Raw genomic sequence first — 12,267 nt, 5'->3', positions numbered from 1 at the left:
TTGACACCAAAAGCATTTTTGTAATTAGCATTATTCTAAAATATCCTACACTTCTCCCTATACAGCTAATCCGTAAATGTGTTTTTCTACTTCAATTCCTGTGACGTTTCATTTGAGAGGATTCTCAAACAAGGAGTCATGAAAAGGCTGCACTCACTTCCCTGCAACATCTATCCCCAGAACAAGACATCATCCCAGGATGCTGCCGCAATCACTTACTATAGTTTTTTTTTTATCACTGCCCCCTGAAGATGCCCTGAATTCATTGCACCGATAGAAGCTGTGGGAGAAGTTCTGGCCAAGCCAGCCTCAGGTTCTTAATGTGAAAGGAGACGACATCAAGGAATGGTGATAGAAGCAGGGTGAGTGACATCAGCACCACCCACTGATGAGGATTCTTAAGCGGTTGGTGATAGAAGCTGAGGAGCAGCGCTGCTGGCACTGACCCTGCTTCTATCACCGCCCCCTGATGACATCTTGTTTCACAATAAGATGGTGCAGCTGGTGGAGACAGAAGCACAGCATTGGGCCTTGGTAACATCTCACACAGTTTCTATCAGCGCCATGGATCCAGGACATCTTCAGAGAGTGGCAATGAAAAAAATTGTAGTAAGGGACTGCAGGGCCGCCTTGTGATGACGTTATGTTCCAGGCAGGGTGACAGACGCTTCGGGGAAGTGACGGCAGCACCAACCACCTGGTGACACCTCATTTGAGACTCCTCTTAAATAAAACATCACAGGAAGTGAAGTAAAAAAACACATTTAAGTAGTAGCAGGATAGGGAGAGGTGCATGGAATTTTATAAAAAAGCTAATAACAAAAGTGCTTAGGTTGTAGAAATAGATATTTAGAAAGGACATTTTAGGTATAAGGCCAGACCTTATACTGCATGACAAATCAAATTCATTTGTCTGGGAGTGGGAATGCAGCGAAATTAAAAACATTTTTTTTTCAAAATTATGGTTGATGTTCAGGGGGACACATATAGGAATTGTCAAAGCCTATTATCTCTTTACAGCTTACAGGTCTACTCACTACCGCCCATGCTTCTGTGAATCCGTAATAATAGGTCATATGCTTCTGTGGTTTGGACATTTTATGGAGGCAAATTTTCATAAGCAACATACACACCCAATCTGCTAAAATTGCGTGCAACACGATGCACTAATGAAACATAGTCATCCACAACACTAAAAAGGTATATGGTCTTGTTGTGCCTGAATGAGGTGAAGGCCTCAAATGAGTAATATCATGATACACCTTGCACTATATGAATAAAAATCCCACGGCTAGGCATTTGGAAGACCTGGTAATACCATGACGTCATCACTCAATCCATGTATGCCTCTTGGTTATTGCATTCTAGAAGTAACAAGCTCTCCATAGCATAGCTTAAAGGGAACCTGTCACCAAGTTTGGCTGATATGAGGTAAGGGCACCACCTTTCAGGCATGATATACAGCATTCTTTAATGCTGTATATATGCCCCCAACCCAACCTGAAAGAGAAGAAAAAGAGCTTTTATTATACTCACTTGGGGGCGGTCCGGTCAGATAGGTGTTCCCATCTTGGTCTGGCACCTCGCATCTTCTTACTATCGCTATCCTCTTTGCTTCATGTGGATGACGCGTCTCTAAGTCATCCACGCAGGCATTGCGATCCTGCGCAGGCATACTTCTCTGTTGAGGGCAGAGCAAAGTACTGCAGTGTGCAGGTGCCTGGAAAGGTCAAAAAGCCCCGACGCCTGCGCACTGCAGTACTTTCCTCTGCCCTCAACAGAAGGATTGCGATGCCTGTGTGGATGATGTAGGGACGCAACATCCACATGAAGCAAGAAGGATGGCGATCATAAGAAGATGGGAGGCGCCGGACCAACACGAGCAACATCCACTAGAACGGACCACCCCCCAGGTGAGTATTATAAAAGCTCTTTTTCTTCTCTTTCAGGTCGGGTTAGAGGCATATATACAGCATGGTAGAATGACTGAAAAGTGGTGGCCTCACCTCATATCGGCCAAAAATGGTGACAAGTTCCCTTTATGGAAGAATTTGAGATTAAGGGGGAAAAAAATGATATCACTTGACCAAAACTGAATTTGTAAGTTAATGTAAGATACGTACCTTTTCATTAAAGTGAATTTCTACAAATTTTCCAAAGCGACTACTGTTGTTATTGCGGACAGTCTTTGCATTTCCAAAGGCTTCTAATAAGGGATTAGCTATATGGGTGTAAATAAAAAGTTATACTTTACAATGAGAAGAAAAATACTCGGCTGCAGCCTTATTTTAAGTATTATGCATTTCAAATTTTTCAAATATACAAGAAAATTCCTTTCAAAAAAATTATAATGAAGATTGAGGTTTGAACAATCATCTTAGAAATTGCATTTGTAAATTACATACGTCAAATTAAATGTGATAAGCCAAAATTACTGATTGTTACATCCTTATTTCTGTTTCCTTATGAGGTAATGTTAGACAATGAGAAAAGTTAATTGGCACAGACATGGGGAAAATCCTCAGTTAACTTTTCAGCAAGTAAAAACAGAGGTGACCTGGTGAGCCATTGTGAAGCTTATGACTACAGAAAGGCTTATTCCGAATCCTGCATCTACAAGCCTGGCCCTTTGATTCCCCCATGTCTTGCTAACCGAGCAGGCAAAACCACGGGTACTAGAAATCAACAAGGTCTTATCATAAAAGCAGCAAATAAAAGCAGTTTGTGATGTAGAGGAAGAGCAGACTATTAAATCTCTTCTAGGGCATCTGAGAATGGGCCTTTTATTTACTGTGAAAAAAAGAAATATGTCCCTGTACTTATGATGGTTTACTATTTCAGTGCTGTAGTCTAGAGTAATAACTGAAATGCAACTGTCGCAAAACAGAAAAAGCTTAGACTCGGCCATCATTTACACTTTGTCAATTAAGAGTTAAATTTAAGAGAGTACACACACCAGCTGTCAAAGGATCTACATCATCAAAATTGCGCTGGACTCCGCAGGCACCTTCTTGATCTTTTCAGCTCTGTAGTGTAGTGATATCCTTCTCCTTCTAGGACCGAGCAGTGACCTCCACCTTCTGCTGATAATTGAGACACCCTTGCTGGATGTTTAATTACCTCCACTCTCTCCAGAGAGTCGCCGGTGATCGCTCTATTTTCCTCTCTCCAGGACTGAAGTACTAGTAGTCGGCTAGTGTCTTCTTCGGAGTTCCGCAAGGAGGATAGTTGGCATGATCTCTCTGGTGTCTTCTCAAACTGATTGTTTTCCCTTGTCTGTTAGCCTGTTTATCTTTAGTTGCAGTGGGAGCTGATTAGTGCTCACCCCGTACTCTCCCTACCTAGGGCCTATCGCTAGGGGCAGTCAGGGATTAGGTTTCCTGCTCGGCGATAGGTGCGGAACCTATTTAGGGATGTTAGGGGAGCCAGGGTGTTGTCAGATATGCCTAGGGGTCTCCACTCCCCCTTTCCCTAGTGTTTGGGCTTCCTCTCCCTCTTCCCGTTGTTGTGCACTCAAGTCTTTCCATCACCTTGCATGTCATTAGGTCAGGAGTCCCGCGGCCAATACTTGCATACTACCATAGGTCTAAGCTTCTATCTACATTGGGTGTTAAAACAATATTTGGTAGATGAGCCCTGGAAGTGCAGATTCTATCCACTGGACACAATTAAGTGTTCTTTTGACATAGCACTTCTTTTTTCTTTATTGTATGGAATTCCATTATTGACTACAGTAATCAATACATTTTTTCTTCAATTATAGTACCCTAAGGGAGACGCATCGCGCAGTATACCTATACAGTGGCATATGCAAGCTCTACTTGTCAGAGGTATATGTCAGGAGATACTTACAATGCTTTTTGGTGCCCACTAATTTCATCTTTGATCACATCACCTAGATGTCGTTGATTAAAGAGCTCCTGTCTTATCACAGAGTTAATTTAATGAAAATCTAGTCCCTTACACAAAAGACTGAAATTTAATGCCAGTTCATGACAATTAAGTTCTAAAAGAACAGAATAATATCACTTCCAGCAACAACACTTAATAAGTTATATCACAAAAATAAATGTCACATACCTTCTACAATTCTCTCATCAATGTCCTGTCCAGAACCATAAGACTCAGTAAGATATCTGTAAAAAGAGTATATAGTATTGAAAAAAAATGGTCACAACTACAGCTGCCCAGTGCACCCCACCGGCTTCCGTTCACTTCCCTGCAATGATCACGTGTAGTCTAACCACAAGAGCGCTGCAGCCAATCACTACCTTCAACAGACTCCTACCCTACGCCACAGAATCACAGCTCAGGTCAGTCATTGGGTATAGCAGTCATGTGAGTAGACAAAAAAAGTTATCACTTCATGGAAGTACATGGAGACCAGTGGTGTCCTCCTTAAGAATGGAGCTGGAATAGCAGCTCTTCATTATTTTATTGTTTTTAAGACATTCCCTGCATTTAGGAGTGTGTGTGAGCTTGTGTATATAAATACACATACATTACATATACACACTACATACACGGTATTGTGCAGATGTTTTAAGCAGATATGGAAAAAATGCTGCAAAGTAAGAATGCCATGAAGAATAGACAAGCTAATGGTTTATTTTCATCAAATAACAAAATGCAAACTGAATAAGCAAAAGAGAAATTGAAATCCAATCAACATTTGGTGTAACCACCCTTTGCTTCAAAACAGCATCAAATGGATCAATTCTTCTAGGTTCACATATTGCACATAGTTTCTGAAGGAACTCGGTAAGGAGATTGTTCCAAACATTTCGGAGAAGCAACCACAGATTTCTGTTTGTAGGCCTGAGTAAATCCTTCTTTTTCTTCATGTTATCGGATACAGAATCGATCATGATGCGATCAGGGCTCTGTGGTGGCCATATCATCATTGCCAGGACTCCTTGTTCTTCTGTACGCTTAAGAAACTTCTTAATGACAATGGCTGTATGTCTGGTATCAACCTGCTGTAGAATAAATCTGGAGACAATCAGATGCTTTCCTGATGGTATTGCATGATGGATAAGTATTTGTGCTGTTTCCTGGTGCCTCCGCATGGTTCCCCTTCCCCTCTCATGCAGGGACCGGCATACTCTCCGCCCTGGCCGCACGGCGTGGTCCCCGGCGTGCTCCCTGCCTCCTGGTGTTGTGCATGCCACAGTTCCTGGCTGCATGCCTACTGCACGCACGCTCTCCTGTCCTTAATGGGGCAGTGCACACATAGTAAAATACCCCAGCCAATGGCTGGAAGGCATTTAGTACAGAGTAGACATGCAAGATGGCTCCCAGCCAATAGCTGGGAGGCACCTTGTTTAAAAGGCAACCTCCCCAATAGGGAGGTGCCAAGTAACAAAGTATCATTAGGTAGCGTGGTGCTCTACTAACGAGTTGTGAGGTCCCCTGATACTGGTGAGGCCAGTGTCCTGAACCCGTAGTCCCTGGTCCTTGTGTGGCCAGTGTCCTGAACCTACAGCCCCCGGTCTGTGTGCGTCCAGTCACGGAATCAGTATCCGAGACCCGTGTGTCTGAACATGTGCCTATCAAAGTACCCTGTATATCCAGACTGCTACAACTAGTCTCCGAATCAGCCCCGTCTGCGTCTCTGTGTCAATAACCGTTCTAAACCTAGTAGTCTGAATGGAGCCAGAGTCCATGTCCGTGACCCTACTGCAGGGGATCCAAAACCAGTCTGAACGGAGCCCGAATCCTTTCCGTGTCTGGTCTGCGTACCTGACCCCTGGGGTCAGCAGCTGCAGTACTGGTGATGGCCTAGGAGTGGTACTTGGTGGCTACCTGCAGCCAAGCCTGACTCCACCCATCAGGTGCTTCAGTGAACACCTGGTAGCCGCTTCGCTACGCCCCTCCTAGGTAAGCCAGGCCCCGTGGCACAGTGGGTCCACAAACCACGTGCGCCACAAGCATGCGTATCAATTTGACTGTATTTCTCAGAATTGAGGACACCAGGAAATGGCCAACGTTGAGAACTGTAGACGCAGTGGTCATCCAAAGACACTTCATGCAGCAGATGAAAGACATATCATGCTTACTTCCCTTCTAAAACTGAAGATGTCCAACAGTGCTCAGTGCTCAGTTCAGAACTGGAAGAAACCAGTGGGACCCAGCTACATTCATCTACTGTCTAGAGAAGTTTAACCAGAAGTAGTCTACATGGAAGAATTGCAGCAAAAAGGCCACATCTTCGACAAGGAAACAAGGCCAAGTGACTCAACTGTATATGAAAACATTGGAACTGAATTGCAGAAAAACAGCAACAGGCGCTCTAGACTTATGAATGAAAACGGGAAATATTTAGTTGTAGAAGAAGGCAGTTTGTTCTCTGAAGGGCTGGAGAGCGGTACAATAATGAAGTCTGCAGGCAAGAATGAAGAATGGAGGAGGTTCCTTGCAAGTTGGGGCTGAAATCAAGCAAATGCAGGTGGGAATTTGGTCAAGATTAAAGCAAACCTGTCATCAGGAATTTGCATCAGGACGGATTTCATCAACCCAGGTATCATTTTAATGAGTGTAACGGCGCCAACCTGACACTACCTGTACTTTATTTAGCACAATCCTGATGACAGGTTCGCTTTAATGGTGTCATCAACGCTGAGACGTGTTAATCCCTTAGTGACCGGACCAATTTTTTTGAAAACTCATTAGTGTCACTTTATGTGATAATAACTCTAGAATGCTTCAACGTATCCCATTAATTTTGAAATTGTTTTTAGGGACACATTATAATAATGGTAAATTTAGGTTTATATGTTTAGCGTTTATTTTAAAAAAATATCAGAAATTTTAATTTTTTTTAAAAAACTGCCAAAGCGTACCACGTTTTAATAGTTCTAGTAATGTACGGCATGTACATTCCAGGAAGTTGGCTCTTGTTAAGTGTGCAGACGAAGGGTGCTAGTCTCCTCCGACTCTGGTGCTTTACAGTATTGTACATTACAGGAAGTTGGCTATCGTCATTGTCGTAACCCTGTACATTTTTTGTTAGTTTGTGCACTATACACTTTATTAGGGCCCTTCTTTAATCCTATGAATTTATTCTGCTATTTTATTTATTACACATGTGTACTTGAATTTCCACCTAATGTAGCTTACCTTTGCATGGAAAAAAAAGTTTATTTCCAGCTCCTGGATAAAATTCCAATGCTTTATTTATACAAGCTTAGAACTGCATAGCACTAGGCTGTCAAAAAAGTGCAAGACCAGAGAAAAAGTGTTTCAACCGCAAACTGCGGTCTTAATCTGAGCCATCAAAACATCAATTTTTCTAGGCACACTTGCACACCGTTTTTGAAGGAACTAGTCAGGGAGGTTGTTCCAAATATCTTGGAGAACTAAACACAGATCTTCTGTGGATATAGGCAGAATCCTTCTGTCTCTTCATTATCTGCGTATATTTCTCAGCATTAAGAACACCATTAATCTTGAATACATTCAGAATACATGCATGCACATTTTACAGCTGTGGAACTGGTATCTCATGATTATGGCAAGGATGTTGTCACATATCATTGGACGTAGAAACACACTGGTGTACACCACCACTAAATGATAGAAATCAAAAGGGAAGGGATAAGAGGAAAAAAGAGTGCATGTAGAATTTAACCTTTATTATAAATAATGCTAAAATCTAATAATAAAATGTATCATTTATCCGTACATCCTTTGCGGATGTATATATGGTCACAGTCATTGAGAATAATATATAATGCTGACATACTCATCATACCTAATTAGACATCTACTCTTTATTACATAGTCTCTATCTAGACCCTATTGTTCATTTTTTATACGTGGACTCTCATTTGTAATGTGTCCCTGACGCGCGTTTCGCCGGAATATTGGCTTTACCTTGAATGAGTAGTTAAATCTTTATTGCATGAATGTGTATTAATCATAATATAACTTCATGGTTATTTTAGTCAGTGTATCCCTCTTGCTATTACAAATTATGATTAAGCATACCCATTGATCATTACTCACTGGGAGATTTATAAATCAATATTCCCCTTTATGACTCACTCTATAACTCTCAATATATAATATGGAATTTAATTACCTGACTTATAATTCAGTAGGGACAATAGTCAGGATCACCATTTGATTCATAATTTATACTGGACCTCATCTAAACTTATTGGGTCGCAGGAAAATTTGAATCATATACTAATCTCAATGACTGTGACCCTATATACCTCCGCAAAGGATGTATGTATAAATTATATATTTTGTTATTAGGTTTTAGCATTATTTAGAATAAAGGTTACATTTTGTACACACTCTCTTCCCCTCGTATCCCTTCCCTTTTGATTTCTATCTCATGTTTATGATTGTAACCACAGACACAATGTATCAATTACATGACGAGAACATACCACAATCTGGAATTCCAGATGATCTTGCACCTTTATGTTATGCGTGATATTGCTTTCTGGTCTAGCATTTTAAGGGCCTGAACATAAGATTAAAAAGGTCTGAAGGACCAAGTTGAGCAGGAGAAATAATGGAAAACGTAACAAATGTTTTAAAGGGGTCTTCTGACAATCTGACTACACATTTAAATAAATGTTAATAATAAGATGTGATATTCCAGTGCAAACCAGGTGATGTTCATGACAGATACAGTCTATTGCTCATTTGTCATATGGTAGGGAAATAATTTCTGAATTGAAACAAGATTTAACAAGAACCAATGAATAATACCTCTGTAAGGAAGAATACTGTGGAGAGGTTTTTTCACTATGCCTACAGCTAATTTGAGGAATTAATACAATAAATGTAGAAATTATATCACAGACTCAATATTATAAGAAATGTAGAAAATCCTTATTCATTTACTGTACACAGACCTCAGAACAAACTTTGTATTTTCTGTCTTGCCGGCTCCGGACTCTCCAGACACGATGATTGATTGGCTCATCTTCAAAACCTTCATGTCTCGAAAAGCCTTATCAGCTGGAAGAAAATGTATTGTAATAAACAGCACTTTACTGCTTCAGCAACTCCGACTATCAGAAGTGATTTACTAAGTTTGCCTCTATAAGGAGTGACTCAGAAAAGTCATAATGGGAAGGTAGTTTTCATTTTTCTTTAATTGCACCCTCGTCAATAATCAATGACTTTAACATGTCTTAACGGGTCAATTGATTCTGCAGTTATCCAAAAAGTCTTTCACAAGAACCAAATTTACAATTTGGAATGCAGTGCCACTGAAGGGGATTTTAGGATTTTGTGTTCTCATTGCAACGTTATGTATTAGACCCCATTTCACAAAATTAGAATATCATCAAAAAGTTAATTTATTTCAGTTCTTCAATACAAAAAGTGAAACTCATATATTATATGGAGTCATTACAATCAGAGTGATCTATTTCAAGTGTTTATTTCTGTTAATGTTGATGATTATGGCTTACAGCCAATGAAAACACAAAAGTCATTATCTCAGTAAATTTGAATAATTAACAAAAAACACCTGCAAATGCTTCCTAAGCATTTAAAAAGGTCCCTTAGTCTGTTTCAGTAGGCTCCACAATCATGGGGAAGACAGCTGACTTGACAGATGTCCAGAAGGCAGTCATTGATACTAAGTAAATGCAAAGTAAATTTTGCATTTCATTTAGAAATCAAGGTCCCAGAGTCTTGAGGAAGAGTGGAGAGGCACACAATCCAAGCTGCTTGAGATCTAGTGTGAAGTTTCCACAATTAGTGATGGTTTGGAGAGCCAAGTCATCTGCTGGTGTAGGTCCACTGTGTTTTATCAAGACCAAAGTCAGAGCAGCCGTCTACCATGAAATTCCCTCTGCCAACAAGCTTTTTGGAGATGGAAATTTCATTCTCCAGCAGGACTTGGCACCTGTTCACACTGCCAAAAGTACCAATACCTGGTTTACAAACAACAGTATCACTGTGCTTGATTGGTCAGAAAACTCGCCTTACCTTAACCCCATAGAGAATCTATGGGGTATTGTCAAGAGGAAGATGAGAGACACCAGACACAACAATGCAGACGAGCTGAATGCTGCTATCAAAGAAACCTGGACTTCCATAACACCTCAGCAGTGCCACAGGTTGATCGCCTCCTTGCCACATTGCCGCATTGATGCAGTAATTGATGCAAAAGGAGCCCCAACCAAGTATTGAGTGCATTTACTGAACATACATTTCAGTAGGCCAACATTTCAGATTTTAAAATCATTTTTCAAACTGGTATTATAAAGTATTCTAATTTACTGAGATACTGACTTTTGTGTTTTCATTGGCTGTAAGCCATAATCATCAACATTAACAGAAATAAACACTTGAAATAGATCACTCTGTTTGTAATGACTCATATATTATATAGAGTTTCACTTTTTGTATTGAAGAACTGAAATAAATTAACTTTTTGATGATATTCTAATTTAGTGAGAAGCACCTGAATCTTCCTCCCTAAAGTGAAGCCCCTGGGCTTGAGTGAAGCAGGTACACCACAGCTTGGAACCTAAGTTCTGCCCAACATGAGCATTCTGATGTAAGAGAACATGATGCAAAATTAGGGTCTTGGGTATTCATTTAGTTTGTTGTCATTGCTTTTTTTATTTTTTTCTGATGATATTGCATAACTTTTTTTATCAACACTATAGGGGTATTATTGATAGAAGCCTATTAGAGCATAGTGGCAAGTTATCTGTATACAGAGGCAAGAAAATGTATATAGTGATTTCTCTGCATGCTCTTAAGCCCCTCACATACAGGTAACCCCTTTGATGTAATTATGGGGAGTTTTCCCCATATTTTGTATGCAGTTAGGGTGGAAAAAAACAACAACACTGTATTCACCTTCTAGTCCTTTGAAGCCCCTCTTCTACTGGCTATCCCCAACTGGTCTCCTGGCATGATCAATGTCTCATGACTGCTTTGCGGGTTGGATGGAATGTGATGGCTGCAGCTCATCAGTATCCACTGATTGGTTGCCGCTGTCACGTGACATTATTTACGCCAGAAGTATGATAGGGGACAAAGCAGCCATGGTGGATTAATAGTGACAGCCCTGGAAGGGAATACAGTCTTTCTTGTTTGCTTAATTCCTCACCCTTCTGGGGTCCAGCACCAGCTCTCTGTGGCAGCTCAGGTCTCTGCTTTATGGTTAAAGTGGTGACGTCATGTCGTCAGTGCCCTTCACCACTGTAGACAATCACTGAACCCTGTGACTGTGCTGAGGTAGACCGTATGAGTTGCCGACCTCAGTGATTAGCTACAGCGGTGATCCATACTGTTGATAGGACATCACTACTGCAGCCAAAACACTGAGACCTGATTAGCGGCAGTGAGCCAACGTTGGACCCCAAGAAGTTAAGAACCTAATCGGTTATTTTAGAGTGTTTGGGGTCCATTTTCCTGAAAGTGGAAAATCCCTTTAATTCACATATTAGACATTTTTTAGAACACTTGTCTGATTAAAATATCATACAAGCTAGGAGCATGTTCCAATTTATTAAATACTGGCAGAAATATTGATTAATAACTAAATATTTTGCAGAAGCATAGATGAACGCAAAAACAAGACACAGACAATTAGGAAGCAATAATACATACCTATCGCATATACATGTGGTGGTAAAGTTCCCAGGGATCTACCCTGGTACATTTTAATGTACTCAGAGGTATAAAGTTTGGGGACATCAAAATATGGATTCACTGCAATCAAAATATTGGCCACATAGGTCTAGTAAAAGAAAAAAAAAGAAGTAGCAATAAATAAACTTTCAATACAAACAGCAATGTTTTATACCAGTACAAAAAAGAAACTCTAGGTCAAATTCATTATTGCATATGTTTTTCAATTGTGCCTCATGCTTTTTTCTGTTGCACCTTTAAGTCTATTCTATACATGTTTGCATGCTTTTTTATATTAATCATTGTTTGCACAGTTTGGGATTTCCAGATGTTTTCGGCCAATTTATCAATTATGAATTCTTAAAAAGTTGCAGCAGCTTTTGAGCAAATATACTTCAGTCCCTACTGGAGTTCTTTTATGTACATCTGAAATGTTTGACAAAATTTTGCGACATTTTAGCAAACCTTGCAGAGTCCTTGAATAAAAAAAAATTAAAAAATCACAAAACAGGTTAAAGACAAAAATAAGGAGTATTTTTTTTGATTTTACAAAATATTTATTAACTATGTGCTCTATTCTGAAAAATTCAAGACAAAGAAAAAGTGACTTCCAAAAAAAAAACAACGCACATGAAGAATCGGCCCTTT

General features: G+C 40.1%; 1 protein-coding gene across 4 annotated transcripts in view; it reads right to left on the bottom strand.

Annotated features, from left to right (window-relative positions):
* The window catches only part of MYO6 (myosin VI), a 271,734-nt gene that overhangs the window by 178,724 nt on the left and 80,743 nt on the right, over positions 1–12,267 (bottom strand). For all 4 annotated transcript variants that reach the window (XM_073675590.1, XM_073675592.1, XM_073675593.1 and 1 more), the window contains exons 5-8: positions 11,599–11,728; positions 8,874–8,979; positions 4,081–4,136; positions 2,124–2,221 (exon numbers count right to left, since the gene is read on the bottom strand). In XM_073675590.1, the coding sequence (XP_073531691.1) occupies positions 2,124–2,221; positions 4,081–4,136; positions 8,874–8,979; positions 11,599–11,728 (390 nt within the window). The remainder of the gene's footprint in view (positions 1–2,123; positions 2,222–4,080; positions 4,137–8,873; positions 8,980–11,598; positions 11,729–12,267) is intronic.

The sequence above is a fragment of the Phyllobates terribilis genome, unplaced genomic scaffold, assembly GCF_046119375.1.
Source record: "Phyllobates terribilis strain yellow unplaced genomic scaffold, ASM4611937v1 Scaffold_3__8_contigs__length_932513732, whole genome shotgun sequence".
NCBI lineage: Eukaryota > Metazoa > Chordata > Amphibia > Anura > Dendrobatidae > Phyllobates > Phyllobates terribilis.
This window is presented reverse-complemented; position numbering and strand designations above follow the sequence as displayed.